The sequence below is a fragment of the Plasmodium chabaudi genome (genome assembly GCF_900002335.3).
Source record: "Plasmodium chabaudi chabaudi strain AS genome assembly, chromosome: 9".
In the NCBI taxonomy this organism is placed as follows: Eukaryota; Apicomplexa; class Aconoidasida; order Haemosporida; family Plasmodiidae; genus Plasmodium; species Plasmodium chabaudi.
The window spans coordinates 475,916-494,948 of NC_030109.2; the positions used below are offsets into that span (position 1 = coordinate 475,916).

The window sequence follows — 19,033 nt, forward strand, 5'->3', positions numbered from 1 at the left end:
TCATAATATTTTAACAATGACCATTTTTTTAACTTTACAATTTGTATACACCGCTTGTGTGTGTATTATTATCAATTTCTTTTATACATACATGCATATATAAATATTTTATAGCATCATTTTTTGTATAATTAAAAAAAATCAACCCATTTTTATCAGTTGAAAAAAAAAAATTATAATTTTTATTTTAAAATCACAAGCAAAGAAGTATTTTCCCCTTTTTCGAAAATTATAAACAATTAAAAAAAAATAAAAGACTGGTTATATATTTTCATATTGTATATACTTCTTGAGCTAAAAATAAACATATAAACATATATTGATGTGTGCTTAAATTGACATAATAAGTTTTTCTTTTCCTTTTTTTCATCTATTATTTTTTTTATTAGTTTGCTGCAAATCCATTTATTAAATTAGATGGAGACGTCCCTTCTCTCAAATTTAAAATAACTCTATCAGGGTTTTTAACTCTCGATTGTCTAGGAATAACAACTTTAAAAAAAAATCATATAAATAATTAAAGCATATTATCTATAGTAATAAGTATAGCAATATCATTTAACTTTTTCGCATTTTGGTATTCCTAATTTTGTTAATTTATATTGTACCATTTACATGGCCATATGACCCAGTTTTTACATCTGCCAAATCGGACACCACAGGTAAGTCCGTGAGCAAAGTTAATATTGATCCACACATCCACCGGTTTCTGTTTTAAAATTATGAAAAATTACATTATAATTTTTTCTGTTCATCATTTATCAGTTCAATTTTGTATTAATATATACATTTATTTATCTATTTATTTATAAATAAACCTATCCGATGTAGTTTCCCTTTGTAACAATATTAAGGTAGCCTATAATGTGTGTATGTGAGAAAAAATAAAATAAATCACATGTACATGCAAAATAAAAAATTCAAGTTTTTATCCAGCTAAGAGTAATCATACCATTGGTGTTCCAATTTTTTTCCTGTAACAAAAGATATACATATGTATATTCTGCAAATATATATTCACATAAATTCACATATTTATTTATATTACATTAGCTGCTTGTTTTCAATCCTTGAGGCAAGTGATTTTAGTCTTCCCAAAGACTTTATCGCTAATCTGAGGTGTCATAGACAAATAAAATAAACACAAACCATATAAATAAACAATAAACATTTGAATTAATAAATATGTGGATGCATATGTTTATTACCGTCCTCCTGCCAATACCCTTGCCGTTAAGCTAGTTATTTCCTTCGCTATGGTTGTAATTTGTCGAGCACGAAAATGAATATGCGTATATATATGTGGGCAAATATTTATTATTAGGCACGGTTATATTTACGAATTTGTTCTTTAACCATTGTGATAAACTTCTTTTATATCTTCAAGGGCTATATATATGATTTTAAAATACAGAAAAAAAATTAATTGTGCACATTTAAAAATCGGAAAATAAGTTGAAGATAATATATTTATAATGAAATAAATATATTTCACTTACCATCAAATGTGCATAGCATTTGTTCTTGCAAATTTTTAATTGATTTACATGCATTTACATCAGGTAAATTTTCTATACCTATAATATATTTTATTTTAACCCCCCAAAACTATATATATGTGTTTTGAATAGTATATATATATATGTGTACTATATATTTAAGAAGAATTAACCTAATGTTTCTAAGGTTTGTTTGCTTTTATTAGATAGAGTAATAATGTCTTGAAGCCATGGAGGCATTTCCTAAACATTTATAAAGGAAATGCGAAATAAAATAAATGATAATATAACAAAAATATAAATAAAATTTTAAAATAATTTTTGAAGCACTTTAACTAAACAAATTAAATAACTCCCATAATATAGCTAATGATAAGATTGTATAAGTTATATGCATATATTTTATATATATTTATTTAAATAGATATATTACATAATCCATTTCTGTTTCCATATAATAATTATCAGATCCTTGATCAGGGTATTTCATTTTATTCTATAAACAATACAGTTTAATTCAAATAAACTTATTTGTGCCAGTGTTTAATTGTTGCTATATGTGTTATTATGATTTAATTTTTTATAACTATTTAAATAATTAATTAATCGTATACTATGTCATCCGTTAGCTCTTTAGCATCTTCGTTCATTTCAGATTGCATAGCATTATCTAAATTTTCATCAGGAATATGATATCTATATTTCCTCAATCCTAAATTTAGTTTTTTTTCGAATGGTAAACCTACTGGGCCTATAAAAGACACACCCCATAATACATTGTATACTTATCCTTAAATAGAATAATAAATACGATTTTACTCCAATATAAGAATTTCTACTTTTTTTCATACCATTAGGTATATCTTCTGTGGCTAATGTTGCAAAAACAACAGGCCTTTTGATTACGCTCAAATATTCACTAAATAAACATGGCTCTATTATTAAATAGTAGACAAAAAAATTAATAATTTTTATATTAAGATTCATTTTCTTTTTTAAATAATTGAAAAAATATCACTCTTCCTTAATATTGATTATTTATTGTGTCTACATGTATGTGTATCGATTACATATATGCAAAATTATTTTATAAGCATAATCTATTAGAATTTTTATTTATTTAATAAAATTGATTTGGTCAAACAATTATCGTTGTATAAATATATGCATGTGCTTTATTTTATTTATTAATATATTTTTTAATATATAAAAAATGTGTACATACCAAGCGGTGGATTTATTAAATATAATATATATACAAAGTATTATAAAGCTAGTTCCTCTTTAAAAATATGTTAATATTTTTTTTATTTATTTAAAAAAAATCACAGCATATACTATATTTTTTACGGTGTTACATTTGTATACATTCCCGACATTAAAAAAACGGAGAAAAAAAAATTAAAAAGGTAATTAAGAAATGAAAATGGCACTTATGTGTAAATAGCCCTTTGGTATATATAATACATTATATATAAATACAAATTCCTTTAAACCTTTATTTATTATATCATATGAAAAGAAAACTATCTTATGACTATTAAAAAATAAAATGGAAAATTCTATACAATTGCAACGATACCAACAAATTAAGTCTTTTAATATAAAGCGTGCGCTAAATATTTTGTGTCTATAATTTTATTTAATGAAAAATTTCTTAAATGCAAAATAATTTATAAGACTTTCAAAAGGCGTGTACATGGGTGGATATATTAATTCTTTCCTTTTCTGGCATGAGAATAATATTGATTACTATGATTAAAAACCATCATTCAAAGAATAATAAAAAGCCAAGGATGTTGTATTGCCAAAATTGTCACATATTTAATATCACAAGAATTAAAAAAATAGTTTTTAAGAAACAAAGATTTACTTAACATGCTAAGAAATATGCATATTTTTTATAAAATCGGTGTCTGCACATTTACACATTTAGTGATATTCAATGTGCAAATTTCTCCAGAAAATATATTCAACTTATATGCGAACATTTAAAATGTGTATTTATTTTTTGTATTTTGGGAATGTATTAACAATCCTAATATGCCGAATTTTTACAATTTGCTTACACTGTCCCCACGAAAAATGTGTAATACAATAAGAGTTGCATAACTAGGAGTAAAAATGATTAGAATTAAAAAAAAAAGGAAATTGTTTTGTTATTTTAAAACATTTATAGTAAATATGTATTATGCTTTTTAATTGTATTCCTCTCATATCTAAGTATATTACACATCATTATATAATGTCAAAATATGAAATAAAATAAGCAATCATGCAGTTTTATATGCTGCACCAAAGTATTTGAGAAATAAAAAAATTATAAAATTAAGGAATGGCAATATTTGTAGGAATCGAGGATTATATATAATTTATTCATTCAATGTTTCCTATATCATATAAATGCGTATATGTAAATATAATGTGACTTCATTGAGAGTATTATTATGTATATTTTTTTATTATATATATTTTTAGCTATATTATTAAATTTAGTATTTTTTTGACAATAAAAAATATTAGTAATAAAATGTTAGGATTATATAGTTGTGTGTAAAGTATTTTTATTTATCATTAATGTGCACAAGTTTTTATAATATTTGTAAAATTTTTTATATTAAAAATATAGATAAATTGCATAAAAAAATAATATCTGCATATATTATGCTTTTGCGAATACATATATAATACTATGTTAGCGTAGATAACATATTTATATATAAAGTTATACAAATGTGTATGCATATATAAATTTAATGAAAAATACAATTTGTTAAGTATGAAATAAATTTATTCATGTAATTTTTTTTGTGTATTTTTTCGTTTGCCTGCATATGGACAATGTTTATTTATTATTATACATGTAATAATTATATTATTCCTATTAATAATTTGTTTGTTTAATTGTCCTTGATATATTTATTTAAGATTTATTTTATATATTTTTTATTATTTTTTTGTCGCCTTATCTCCATATTTGTCCTAATTTTATACTCAAAGAAAGTATTAACTAATAATTGTATATATACATGCGCATATTCATAGATAGCTGCATATATACATACCTGATTATACTATTAATAATATCTTAAATGTTTTAGATTATTATTATAAATTCATTTATTTTTTCTAAAGGGTTGTTGAATGCATTAATCAAATTGTTATAGATAATTTATATTCATGGTTTTCCAAATTTACACATAAAAATTTAATTACAATAATTAGAGGACAGTTTTATGTGTAAACATTTATATATGCATTGCAATAATATGAATAACATAATATGTACAATATATTTGTAATTGTTGCTTTGTATTTCTTTTATTTTATTATTATGGTTTTTATATAGGGATATGGAATTATGAACATTTTAAAATCGTGTAGCAAGTTTCTAACTATTTCGTAAGATTAAATACGTTTTTATATGTGCAATTTTTTTTGGATAATATATATTTCTTTTTCCGATGTGTCCATTTCTCCATATATTTGTGATCAAATGTACACACTCACGAAATGACGCTTCAATGAATTTCATTTTTCATAAACAATAAGCTAGTCTATTCAACCACATGCATATACATATTATATATGTATGTATATATGTATATATGAGTGGCAAATAATAACAGCACACGAAAGAATACGCATAATACAATAAATAAATATGGAAACGATTCTCAGAAAACTTAGAAGATCTAATAAAAAAGATGAGCATGTCGAAGAAATAGATGCAATTGATGAAGACATCTGGGCCCAAGCTAAAACCCTAGATTTCGATGGTAATTTTTTTATTTCTTTACATATGCATTTAATTAATCAATCTGCTTATTCATTTATCGTATTATCCATCATGCACCCTTTTTGCATTCTTGTTTTCATATCATAAAAATAACAATTTTTTGATTTTCCTAATTTTCTTAATTTTTAGACGATCCGTATAATTACAAATCTAATATAAAATATAAAAAAAATAATAATAATAAAATCGAAAAACGTGAAGATATATCAGAAGACATATATTTAGAAAATGATGAAATAGAGAGTGACGAATTAGAAAACTCAAATAATAAAATAAACGAAAAATATTATATAAATTCCATTTCATTATTGAACGATTATTTACATAATGCTAGTAAAGATGTAGCTAGGGAAAATTATACAAAAAAGGGAAAGAAATACTATAATAAATCTCATAATGATAATATAAAAAGGACAGAATATGATCAAAAAGCTTTCAATAAATATGCATGTGAAACGAAAGAATATTATGAAGAAGACAATGAAATGAATGCGCTTAAAAAAGCAGCCATTGAAAGGATAAAAATAAACAAATTAAATAAAAAGCATCAACAAGTTGAAGAAGTGTTAGAAGATGAGGTTTTAGAAGAGGATGCTTTAGAAGAGGATGATGATATTAATGAGGGCGAAGACTACGAAATTGAAGACTATGAAATCGAAGAAGAGGAAGAAGTAGAAAATGCTGAATATAAATACATAGGAGATACAATAGAATTATATGATAAAGAAAATAATGAAGAATATGAGCAAACTCAAGCAGATAATAACAATAATGAAAAGTTATTAGAAAATAAAGAGGAAACAGTAAATGAGGTAGAAGAAGATGAAACATATGTTGAAGAAAAATTAGAAATATATACTAAAGAACAAATTGATAATGAAGTAGAAATTGCCCAAATCAAAGGAAAAGGCAGATGTATGTTTACAAGAAAAGAATTAAATCCTGGTAATATAATATTTATTGAAAAACCTTTATTAATTATAATTCCAAGTTTAAATGAAACATTATGGGAAATTTTAAATAATTTAAATAATGAACAACCTTTTGAGTTGCCACTTAGATGGCATTATGCTGCATTGTGCACCATGACAATGCTTAATGATGATGATTTTAATGCATGTATTGATAAATGGATACCGGAACCTGATAAAGATCCGGATGATGATGTTTACAATGTTTTAGATAAAGTCTGTGAAATTAAAACTACGAAAAGTGGGGGGAAATATTATTATTATAAAAATAAATTAATAGACCCCAATATTTACGACCGAATAATACAAGTATGGCATTATAATGCCTTTGGCCATCACACTGATTCCGAGGGTCTCGTTCTCTATAACCGTAAGGAGAAAAGGAAAAATATTTGCAAACATATATGTAGTGGGAAATGATTAAAAAATGGCAACAATTTATTACCCACTAATGTAGTGGATATATACATACCGATATAATATATCTCTATATTCGATAATACAATATATAATTTCAATTTTTTTTTGAAGGTATTTCCATGCTTGCTCATAGTTGTAATTCAACTGCTTGCTGGCATTATGGAGAAAATGATAGTTTTGTTTTACGTGCAAGAGTAAAATTAAATGTAGGTGATGAACTTACAATATCATATCTCGGGGATGACGATTTATATAAATCATCTAACAGTAAGACTAAAAAATATGTGAAATAGGAAAATAAAAAATGTATAATGTATTCGATTTTATCTTTGTAATTCTAATTTTACAAAATGACAACACTGTTCATATTTTTATAGTCAGAAGAGAAAAACTCACCAACTGGTTATTTGTTTGCATGTGCAATCGATGTTCCAACCCTGTGGATTATTCAAGAGGATTTAAATGCGCAACTTGTGGAATAGGTAAAAAAAGCATAGTAAAGTGAATTTTGTTCATATTTCTTATGTACAAATAGTCATATAGCTAAACATTTATATTAAGTATCATTATACAAAAAAATTGTTTAATAATTTGTTTTTAGGAACATTTTTTATAAAAAGTGAATATGACAGCGAGACGCCAATAATAACAAAATGTAACATTTGTTTATCAGAAATATCTGAAAGTACAGCTTTAGAATATATCGAATATGAAAATAGTTATATCGAAAGACTTGAAGAAACAAATAAAAATGATTTAGCGGATGCACTATCTGTATATATACAAGCTGACAAAATATTTACTCAACATTGGGTAATGTATCAATTATATACAATACTATTTGAAGGATATCGAGATGCTTGTGAATGGGGAAAAGCTATATATTATCAAATGCTGAGAATTCGATATGCCATGGAAGTAATACCTAGAGCTAATTATGTACTAGCTTGGTTATATGAAGAATTAGGCGAAATTCATGCTAATTCAATAAATACTGATATATTAACAACAGAGGATGATTATAAAATTACCTATGAAGAAAAGTAATATACTATACAATTATAATGATTTTCTATATATTGCATTTATGAACTGTCATATGCATGGTTATATTCATTGTTTTTATGTCTAATATTTATAATAATAATTTTTAAAAATAATATCACGAATATATATTATTTTCTTTTTAGAAAAAGGATTTGCTCATTTTTTTTAAGATCAATACATTTATTAGAAATATTATGTGGATATTCCCACGATTACCTAAAGGATTCATTGGTAAGAGGCAAAAACAAGCCTTCATAAAAATAAAATATTCTCATATAGTCTGTATGTTTTTTTTTAAAAGCTTTTATTACATTTATATAAACACCATGCTAGATATAATATATTCTTTTATATTTTCATTATTTTTTGGTTGTTTCCCTCTTAGAACAAATACTACAGAATTGACGGACTAACTGCTACGGATGCATTGCAAACAGATGAATAATTGCATAAATATATTAATATGTATTTTTCTAAAACTTTCTTATAATATATAAAAACATATGCATTTATATATATTATTGAAATCACCCTTTTATAATGCCAAATTTGTTTTATTTTTATATTTTTTTTCGAATATAAAAGAAAAAACTTCTTATATATTGATGAATTATCTATAACTTTGAATTTTTTAGAAATTTGTTAATTAAAATAATACAAGTTATTCGTATTTCTATCATAATCAATATAATTATGATTTGTTCATGTAGACACTATATATACCATATTATATTAATATGGTTAAACTTTAAGTATTCTAAAGCTATTATGTGCTTATCTTATATTCACATAGTTTTTTTCTATATGTTATGGTTTATTATAACATAAATGATTTAAATTATTAATTACAAATCATCAAAATACAGCAAAAAAAAAATATATACATTACTAAAATTAGTTTATCTTATATTTTAATATCATATATAATGTGATGCATATCAATAATATATTTATATGTAATACATTATATGTTTTACTTATTACGAAAATCAATACAAATGAAGTGCTATATGCACACTAAAATTTGGCTTGCTAATCGTTCGTAAAACACAAACACATATATTTGAATGCACACAGCGGGTCTTATTTTTTTCCCTATCGGTATATAATATTATATTTATTCAATTATAGGAACATAAGCTTGTACTAATACACAATTTCTGAGTGCTCCTGATTCGTCGGTCTTTAGTCTCATGTAACCTTCTTCTCCCCATGCATCACTCCATGAGTTTCTAATTATATAATAATATTGATCAACATTTTTTTTAAGAGATTCATCAAATACGCTTTCAACACCATATCCAACAAGTATAACTGCGTGGTTTGCAAAACCTGTGCATTCTCCATCGAATATACCGCCATCGTAATCTTGGAAATCTTCACTTGCACCTACAGCTATTGTGAGTGGACCTAAATATTGAATAGCTTCTTTATAATTATCATATGGTACTAATGCATATTCTATAGCTGTGTATTTTTCTTTGCATTTGTTAATTTCGCATAATTCAGGAACATCAGCTACATATGGATAATATTTATCTTCACATAAGCCTCCCATATCTATAAGATCTTCAAAAGCATATGGAAGGATTCCTCCTTCACATCCATCATTATTTTGTGAACAATCAACTAATTGTTGTTCACTTAAAGAAATCTTTTTATTTTGTCTAATAGCGTATTGGGCTTCGATAACACCAGCAGTAGCAAACGCCCAACATGAAGCGCATCTTTTTTGATCTTTAACAGCTATGATGGCATTATGTTCTCTCCAATCAAAACTTTTATAGTTAACTTTATCGGTTGGAGACTTATACTTGCTAATTGCAGCAGAATAAGGAATTAAATGGCGAAGATCAATAATGGTGCTTTCGCTTAGTTTACTATTTAAATATCTCATTTTAAATTCTTCTGGGCGCATGTCACTAAATGGATTAATACCTTTTTTATACATATATTTTTTTTCTTTATTATGTTTTTCAACTTTTTTTAAATTTTCAGTAAAGATATAAAATCTTTCTTGCATTTCTTCAGCTGAGTTATATTGCTTGTTAAATTTTTTCATGAAGTTGTAAAAAATGTTTACAGATTCTAAATTGCTCATAATAAATTTCATATCATATAAATTTGCTGAGAATTTTTTGCCGTCATTATTTTTCTTAAATAATGGAGTTTTTTTGTTATAGTTCTTATTATGTTCATCATTAGCATTTTTAACTATATTGGCATTTTTTGCATTTTTTTCACTTTCTACTATAAGTTCTTCAATTTTAGATCCCATAAATTTCTTTACTACTTTGCTTTTTAATAAGTAATTAATTAAATAGTCATCATTCGAATAATTTTGAACATTTAAATTATTAAATGATGATTTATTGGTTTTATTAAAATATATGACAGTAAAACCAAACATACTTAAAACTATGGCTAGGGTAACTATAAGCATTTGGTTTTTTTTTCGTAACCTTGCATTTTGTATACCCTTGTCAACAAACATTTCCTCCTCGGGTCTAATGTGACTAGAATGATAATTCATGATGTAATGTGTTTCTATGTTAATTTTTTTTTTTGTGAAATATATTATGATAAATTTAATTTATTATATAAACATTTATAACAAAAGTATTACATAAATATATTTCATGTATACTTATCTATACCTATACACTAATTATCAAATATTCAAGAAAACTGAATAATTATACAAATACATGTAAATGGTATATATATATAAAATTACAAAACTTCACATTAATTAAAAAAGCATTAATGAATTTTCAATATATATAACCATATTATGGTTACAATTAAAGATTCTTAATTAATTCACATGAAAAAAAATATATAATATAAATTAATTATTAAGGTGATAAGGATAATATATTTACCATTGGTATTTTTTAATAAAAAATATTTTAAAAATCGTACTACTATATGGTGTAATATATATTAATAATTGTTCCTATAAAAAAATATTATATCTTTAATTTTCACTTTTAAATTATTCAGTGAGTGGTAAAAGGGTAAAATATAAAAAATATATATATTTTTTAATGCATGGTGCTAGAATATTATTTATGCATATCGTAGTTAAAAAAAATTCCTATCTATTTGCTATTATTATCTTAATAAATACATTACTTGTTCGGGTTATATATATACCAAAAAGTGATAAACGGATTTACAAGATTTCGATAAATGTTTTTATGCCTTAATGGGCATATACTTCTATTAATTATTATTTATGTACATATAAGAAGTGACCATATAAAATTTGCAAGAAATATAGAAAACCCCCAAAAATAGCAAATTCCCATATTATAGTGCTTTAGATATTTTATTTTTTATTTTTATAGCAATACCCAAAAAATTATGAGCTTAATATAATATGTATCATTTTTATAAATTTGATATATAGGATAATATATTGAAAAAAGGATGCCTGTTTTATTCATGTAAAAAGAAATGATTTCAATATAATAACCATATTATTAAAAATAAATATATTTCAATTATCTTCCATTAATTGTATAAAATTTTTATATTTAAAGGGGGGGACCCAAATCGAAGGGTTTCTTTCTTATTAGTAGAAAAGGTCTATGTACTATATTAAAAAAGGATATATGTAGGGAATACAATTAGGGTATGCGTACATAATATATAATCTATTTATATATGTTGGAAATTTTTAATATTCAAACATTTCAGCGTATATTTTACATATAATTTTCTCATTATAATAAATTTTAATAAAGGATATTAATATTCGCTTAAAAACATATAATTACTTCCTAACATCATAAGTAATTTAACACATTGAAAGCAATTACTTTTATATATTACGAGAAAATAAAGGAATATATAAATGAAAATTATATTTTAAAGATTAAACTAATATAATCTTATAAAAGTAATAAATATATATATGTGTAATTTTTTGGTATTTTAACGGCTTATGTATAATAATCTAGCATAAATATTATAATGGGGGGGGGTGTTATTTTTATAAAGGCAAAAAGTTTACTCAAAAATGCAAAGAACTATTCATATGAGAATATGTAGTATGCAGATACCTATTGACTCCACTACTATATTATATTGCCTATAAGGCATAACTTATTTATTTTTTTTTATTCTTCGTATATTTTTTATGTGAATATATTTATTATTATAAACATTTGTTAAAATTATGAATAAATGTAATTCAATATTTTCTCTAAAAAGCGAATTCCTTGATAAACAATTTTTTAATTTATTATGGAAGAATAATTTTCATATCAGTTCATCATGTAAAAATCGAAAAAGTTCAGCATTTTTAATAAATTTGAATAAAAAAAATATAGCGGTGTGTGAGCAAAATGAAAAGAATAATGATGATGCTGAAAACAACACATTAAGCGAAGAAATAAAAAGGGAAACAAATTCCATTCAACATGTTTTTAAATGGGGAATAGGAAATAAATTTCGCTCGGACCCAGAAAATAGGTTATTATTTAATACGATTAATTATTTTATGTTGAATATGTGCATATACTTGCGTATGCATATAAGCAAATGAAAGCTAAGCGTGACAATAGACAATTTTAATCATTGCTAATAAACATAGAAAAATAATTTAAGAAAATATTATACTATTCTATATAGCCATGCTTAATTTATCGTCGCTCAATGTTATAAGCATTTTTATATATACAATTTATAGAGTGTAACCAAAATATACCTATTATGCATTTAAAATATATATATTTATTTTTTTATTTTTTGTAACTCTGCAATTTCAAACCAGGTTTCATCCTGTTCATCATCTTCGTCCGAAAGAAGTGACAATTAAAAAGAGCTATTTTGATTCAACTAATGAAAACATAAAGTATGAAGATTTAAATGAGCAATGGGAAGTATTTTGGTTTGAAAACAACAAATTAAATGCAAAACCATTTCCAATTAAAAAATATGGAATAGAAGCAGCCAAAAAGGAAGCATTTAAATTTTATGAAACACTACAAGTAAAGGCTTATTTTATTTTTTTGCTTATAAACAGAATAATATATTTGTTCTATTTTTCATCTTGAATTACAATTTTGATGTCTTATTATTTTTTTGGAAAATTAAATATAATAACGAAATATATTCCTCTTTTTTAATTTTAGTCACAAAATCGTATAAACCCCAAGCCGAAGCATGAATCAGGGGTAGAAGGTAGTCAAATATAGCTATTAAAAAAAACAAAGTATCCACACACCGCAACTATATATATGCATGCACATATACGTTCATATTTATATTTTTTAAAACACTCAGGAGTTTACTACGACGTTGTAACGAATTGTTGGATTGCCCTATATCGATCAAATAATTTCCCTGTGTGTAAATCCTTTTCAGCTGAATATCACGGATTTGAAATGGCCAAGCAAATGGCAATAGATCGTGTTAATAAATATAAAAGATAATACCGGGAAAAATAATTTAAGAATAATAATTATTATTACTATTATTGTTATAAAATATTCAATTCGTCATAATTATATGTAGCTACTTATGGAAATAGTTGCAATGGTTAATAAAAAAATTCTTATTTTATTTTTTTGTCGAACTAGCGAGAAATTAATAAATAAACTAAGGCTAAGAGCAAGACCAAAATAAACACATAGTGTATTCTAATGTGTATAAATATATGAACATTCCTAACTATTTATGGTTAAGAATTTTTTCGTTTATTATTTTTAATAATTAAAAGTCCTATAAAAGGGTTATCATTTTCTTATTTCCTTTGCATTTTTTATGTTTTTTAATTAAGTTTCACAATATTCACAATCTAAAATAAGGGATATTCCTTTATTTTATATCATTTTTTTGTTTTCACACACATAAAACTTATTTGATAAAAAACAATATATTTAAATAAAACACAATATTACACATAAATGGAATTCTTATTTGCTGTTATAAAAGAAAATTATAATACACCCGATTGTGTTACTAGGACTCTACTTAATGGTTTACCTGATTCGGTACCAACTGCTTCGATTTGAACTAACTTTTCAATACCTTCAATTACTTCTCCAAAAACAACATGTCTTCCATCAAGCCATGGTGTGGGTACAAATAAAATAAAAAATTGACTTCCATTAGTATTTCTTCCTGCATTTGCCATTGATAACATTCCTCTTTTTGTATGTTTTAATGTAAAGTTTTCATCATCAAATCTATTTCCATAAATGCTTAAACCACCAGTTCCATTAAAATTTGTTATATCACCACCTTGTGCCATAAAATTTGGTATAATACGATGGAAAATTGAGTTTGTATAGTTTAGCATTTTATCATTAACAACTGTTCCTTTGCAAATACTTACAAAATTTTCGACAGTCTTTGGAGCAACCTTTCCATATAATCCAAAAACGATTCTTCCTATTGGCTTGTCATTTATGCTTATATCAAAATATGCCTATTCATTTTTCAAATAATAAAAATAAGGAGTAAAAAAAGTATAAACATATATAATTTCAGGAAGGGTTGCATGAAATTGGCTTATATATTTTTTTTACATTCATACCTTGTGTGTTACTTCGGGTGTCTCTGCATTGATATAAGTTTGGAACAAAGTCAATATAAAAAAAACTGCTGCAATCTAAGAAATAAGTATGCATATATATGTATGTTTTGTAGATATTAGCATACATCAAAATAGATAAATATAAACCTAAATATATCTATATTATTATGTAGCTCATTATTTCTTACTAGTTTATTCATCTTGAAATGTTACTATTATTATATATATTAAATGTTTTATTTAATTTGTGGAAAAATCCAAGATTTAAAAAAATATAACACAAGTTATTACTTTTGTTGAGGTTAAATATATAATATATTTTTTCGTTTTAATTTATTTTTCTACTATAACGAAATAAAACTGTAGTACCGAAATGACACTAAAAATAATTTTTTTTTTTTTAATATTTCTACGGCTCAATAAATTACATACTTGCACTATAAATAAGCTTAAGGATATATATTTGTATATTCTATAATCACATTAGGAATAATTAATTAATTTTATGTTTATATGTGTTTACTCAACTTTTAACCATTTGTAAATTTCACGTACCAAAATATTTTAGAATTATATTAAATAATTGGATGATATATGCTGCCTTTAAGAGTACACAATAGTTCATTCATTACATAAAGGAGCTATTTACTTATTTTTGAAATAATTTAGCACTATAATTATTTTCCCAAGTTGTTTAATGATGTAATACAAATATTACACCCACATTCGTTGGGAAAACTATATTTTAAAACATAAAGCAAAATACGATAAAACAAGAGAAATTCGGAATTACAATTATATTATATAAAAGTTGCTGTGTTAAGTTATGTGGACTTTAATAAAAGAAACTCTAAATATGTTTCATAATTCGATATGCTAAATATTAAATGCCAAAGATGTGTTTAAGCCTTTTTAAAATGCCTGTTTTAATTGAAAAAATTCATATAAACTTCATAAAATAAAAAATATGAATATGGATGATAGCTATATAACCCCATAAATAAAATAACAATATTACCCATGCCTTCATATATATGTTAATTTTTTATTTAATTTAAGGGGATACATATATATTTGTTTTAGTTGTTAAAATATAGAACTTATTACAAGCATTAAAAATATAAAAGAGGATATATTTGCCTATGTGTAAACGATTTTTCATAATTCTTTAACTTTACACTTTTGTTAAGCTATCAAAATATGCATAAATAATGACATAAAAATTTTCACTTATGCAATAATTTTAATATATTTGATTCGATTATTGGCTTATATGTTTACAATGATTTTTAATAAAGTAAAATCCACTGAAAAACGTGGTAAACAATTAAAGACAAGTGAAGTTGTTAAATAAAGATTGTAATAAGACCGCGACAAATGAAACTTCTTATAAAAGCATCCCATAAAAAAAATTTACATAAAAAGAATAAACCCATGAATATAATGCTTTTGAATTTATTAATTCTATAAAATTATGTAACCTGTTTTGAATTAAAATACATCACACATAAAATGAAATAAAATACAACACCTTAATAGATAAAAAATTAAACATCCTTATGTGTTTAAATGCGTTTTTATATATAAAAACACCTTTTATGGGAATGATGCTAATTTCTTATAATTTCCATAGTCGCATAAGCATTAGTTAAAAAACTACGTAGCTATAAACCGGAAAAACATAACCCCATTAACATGAAATACCTAAATGTGTCTTAATAATATTTTAAATCACAATTTTTGAAATATATACAGATTAACAAAAATATTTGTATTAATTATACATGTAATAATTAAGAAAATTTAATGTGTATTTTTATTAAATAAAACAAAAATTGAAATGTACGTATAATGTAAGATTAAAAATTTTTTCCATGCACATTTTGAGAGTGTTTATAATTTTGTACTAAATAAAAAGGTGATAATAAATAAACACATTAATTTTTTCTTATATTAAATAGTTACATTTATTTGATATAAATATTGAATAACTTTCTAAAATGTTAAAAAATAATATAGTATTGCATTATGTATAAAAAATGAATGGCATTTTGGAAAATTAAATATTATATATATTTTTTTTATTTTAAGTGTATATATATAATTAATATATTTTATGATTTTTACACCTAAATATTTATTCAAATTATTGCTATTGTTATCATTATTATTTGTATTAGTGTTTTTGTTTTATTTTATATTTTTTTGAAATATGTAATATGCTAAATTAAACAATCTCTTTAAAGTCATTCTACCTTATTTATATAGAAGTATTTTTTTATGCTATATATTAAATTTTGTATGCACATAACTTATTGTGAATAACAAAATATCTAATGCATACCTAAATACAATGTAAATAATTAAAAAAAAGTAACGTATATATTGTTGTAAACATAATAAAGTGTTTAATCCAATATAATTTCCTTGGTGCAATGGCCCTTTAAACATTTATATCAAATATTGTCCTATAGTTTACTACTACTACATTATTGCCATTGTTTTTTTTGCTATCATTTTTTTTAGATATTCATTTTTTCACTTTAAAATATTCCACATGAATAATTATTTCTCTTTTATTACTGTAACATCTCTAAGTGTTTTTCTTTATATATGCTATCTATGTAAGTAATCGTTATATTATATATTTCTATATAATTGTTGCTTATCCGTTTTGTTATACCGTTTTCCTGTCTATATTATTTCATATACTTGATATGTCTCGTTAAATGAAAATACGTGTGGTTGTATTTATAAAAGACAAATAAATTAACAATATTAAAAAAAATTACATATATGAATATAAGGAAATATTGCTAATATTGTATTTTATTCTTAACTTTTTCCTAGATTGTTTGCAAAATGATCATTTAAATAACTACAGTAAATCTCTAAGAATACTCTTAGCACTAATAAGTGCTCCGTTTTTTGTTCTCTATTATTGGGCGTTCATAAAATGTTCTTTGTGCGATCCAGGATATGTTGATGACACATGGGAAAGTAAACTTATCTCAAATATATTTTTACATAAATATATAGCTGAGATGCATATTTTTTTTATGACACTCATATTTAATATTCATATTTTGTTACATAAACAGTAAATGCGGAAGAAAATAATATACAAATAGAAAATCGGAAAATAAGAAATTACACACCCAATAAATATACAATATGCGATAAATGTAATTATTTAGTTAGACCCGAGAGAGCCCATCATTGCAGGGTTAGTATATCTAGATATATACACACTGAATTTATTATATCTTTATGTGCGGATATATATTTGCATTGCTTAGTTTCGAACGAAACTATGTATCAAAATATGCTAACATATTATTATCTATATTTATTTGTAGACATGTCAACGATGCGTATTAAAGATGGATCATCATTGCCCATGGATAGGAACGTGTGTTGGAGAAAAAAACCTAAAGTTTTTTTTTCTTTTCTTATTATATGGATTATTTATATCATTATATGTTAATATAACCATCATGCCACAATTTGTAAAATCTATTTATGAGTCTGATGAATCTAAGGTAGGGATCTTATGAGCATTATGAAATCGAGCGATGAATTTTTTATATTATCAATTAGAACTTTTTATTATATTATTTTACTGTTTTTTATGTAAAAATTTTTATGTTCAATATTAAATACTGCTTATATTATTATATTCATACTTTTTTTTCATCAGGAATCCCACCAGATGCATCATGCAGCAATTTTTATTAGTAAATATACGACTTTCTTCTATATATGTATATACGTGCATGCTTAGTAGTTATACGATTATATACATATAATTCCTATTAATAAACATTTTTTAGGTATATCCGCTACCACAACGCTATCGTTAGCTCTAATTTTTGTAATACTAAAACAAATTTAACCACAAAAATATAATCATAATTAGTCATTTAATGTTTATTTGTCAATTCGCGTCTTATGATGCAATATTTTATCAGCATGCATTATTTATATTTTTAATTATATTATTATTAATCTATATTTATTTTTATGCTTTATAGATGGTTTTTCGGTACATATATTTTATATCGCATAACATCACAACCATTGAGTCTTCTTATGCTGATAAGGTATGCAGAAAGATGAAATAGATAGCAGAATAAATAAAATAATATGAATTATCCAATAATGAAATATTAATAATATATATATATTTTTTCAGAATCCTTATGATATTGGCACTTATAGCAACTGGAAAGAAGTACTACACCAAATACAATAAAAACACAAATTTTAATATATAAAAATCATTTTATAAAGATATACATATTTTTTTTCATAAAAGGTATTTGGAAGTTTTCAATGGAAATGGTTTTTCCCGTTCAATCCAGACAATTTTTACATAACAAGTAATTTATATAAAATCCATTTATAAGAAAAATTATGGTTTACACATAATAAATAAAGTGCTATATAATTCGCTTTTCTTGTATCCTTTTCCTATATATTTTCTTCACTCACACACATTAATATATACTTTTTTATTAACATTAAGATTATTTGTACCCCCTAAACGACATATATATGAACATTAATAATATTGATATCAATGACACACTTTTATCTAGCCACAATTTTAATTCGAAAGACGAAGAGTGATTTACATTTTTGAAATATAGATCGAGGGGATGCATATATATATTTGTGTGGATATTTTGATGATTGCCAATTTGTTTTGCTTTCTTTGTGTGCAATTTTATTAAAGTTTTTGAAT

General features: G+C 23.8%; 6 protein-coding genes across 6 annotated transcripts; 3 read left to right on the plus strand and 3 right to left on the minus strand.

Annotated features, from left to right (window-relative positions):
- Nucleotides 1-385: 385 nt before the first annotated feature.
- Nucleotides 386-2,486, minus strand: PCHAS_0911700 (conserved protein, unknown function; the record flags this gene model as incomplete). Its single annotated transcript, XM_016798082.1, has 12 exons — nt 386-492; nt 609-709; nt 819-859; nt 953-974; nt 1,049-1,114; nt 1,209-1,254; nt 1,357-1,389; nt 1,500-1,577; nt 1,673-1,742; nt 1,933-1,995; nt 2,114-2,250; nt 2,351-2,486. The coding sequence occupies 12 exons, from the start codon at nt 2,484-2,486 to the stop codon at nt 386-388; spliced, it is 900 nt and encodes a 299-aa protein (XP_016655337.1).
- A 2,677-nt stretch (nt 2,487-5,163) lies between these two features.
- On the plus strand, nt 5,164-8,181 carry PCHAS_0911800 (SET domain-containing protein 7, putative; the record flags this gene model as incomplete). Its single annotated transcript, XM_016798083.1, has 7 exons — nt 5,164-5,278; nt 5,428-6,639; nt 6,801-6,956; nt 7,067-7,171; nt 7,291-7,732; nt 7,880-7,967; nt 8,122-8,181. The coding sequence occupies 7 exons, from the start codon at nt 5,164-5,166 to the stop codon at nt 8,179-8,181; spliced, it is 2,178 nt and encodes a 725-aa protein (XP_016655338.1).
- A 672-nt stretch (nt 8,182-8,853) lies between these two features.
- PCHAS_0911900 (chabaupain 2) lies at nt 8,854-10,269 on the minus strand (the record flags this gene model as incomplete). Its single annotated transcript, XM_732102.2, has 1 exon — nt 8,854-10,269. The coding sequence occupies one exon, from the start codon at nt 10,267-10,269 to the stop codon at nt 8,854-8,856; it is 1,416 nt and encodes a 471-aa protein (XP_737195.2).
- A 1,653-nt stretch (nt 10,270-11,922) lies between these two features.
- On the plus strand, nt 11,923-13,180 carry PCHAS_0912000 (AP2 domain transcription factor, putative; the record flags this gene model as incomplete). Its single annotated transcript, XM_016798084.1, has 4 exons — nt 11,923-12,218; nt 12,520-12,736; nt 12,881-12,929; nt 13,032-13,180. 4 exons carry the CDS (start codon nt 11,923-11,925, stop codon nt 13,178-13,180), a joined length of 711 nt encoding a protein of 236 aa, XP_016655339.1.
- Nucleotides 13,181-13,686: 506 nt separating this feature from the next.
- On the minus strand, nt 13,687-14,486 carry PCHAS_0912100 (peptidyl-prolyl cis-trans isomerase, putative; the record flags this gene model as incomplete). The annotated part of the gene is made up of 3 exons (XM_016798085.1): nt 13,687-14,178; nt 14,287-14,361; nt 14,475-14,486. 3 exons carry the CDS (start codon nt 14,484-14,486, stop codon nt 13,687-13,689), a joined length of 579 nt encoding a protein of 192 aa, XP_016655340.1.
- Nucleotides 14,487-16,843: 2,357 nt separating this feature from the next.
- Nucleotides 16,844-18,918, plus strand: PCHAS_0912200 (palmitoyltransferase DHHC9, putative; the record flags this gene model as incomplete). Its single annotated transcript, XM_016798086.1, has 10 exons — nt 16,844-16,910; nt 17,137-17,286; nt 17,388-17,512; nt 17,646-17,828; nt 17,987-18,023; nt 18,120-18,160; nt 18,321-18,389; nt 18,482-18,520; nt 18,605-18,668; nt 18,815-18,918. The coding sequence occupies 10 exons, from the start codon at nt 16,844-16,846 to the stop codon at nt 18,916-18,918; spliced, it is 879 nt and encodes a 292-aa protein (XP_016655341.1).
- Between the last annotated feature and the right edge of the window lie 115 nt (nt 18,919-19,033).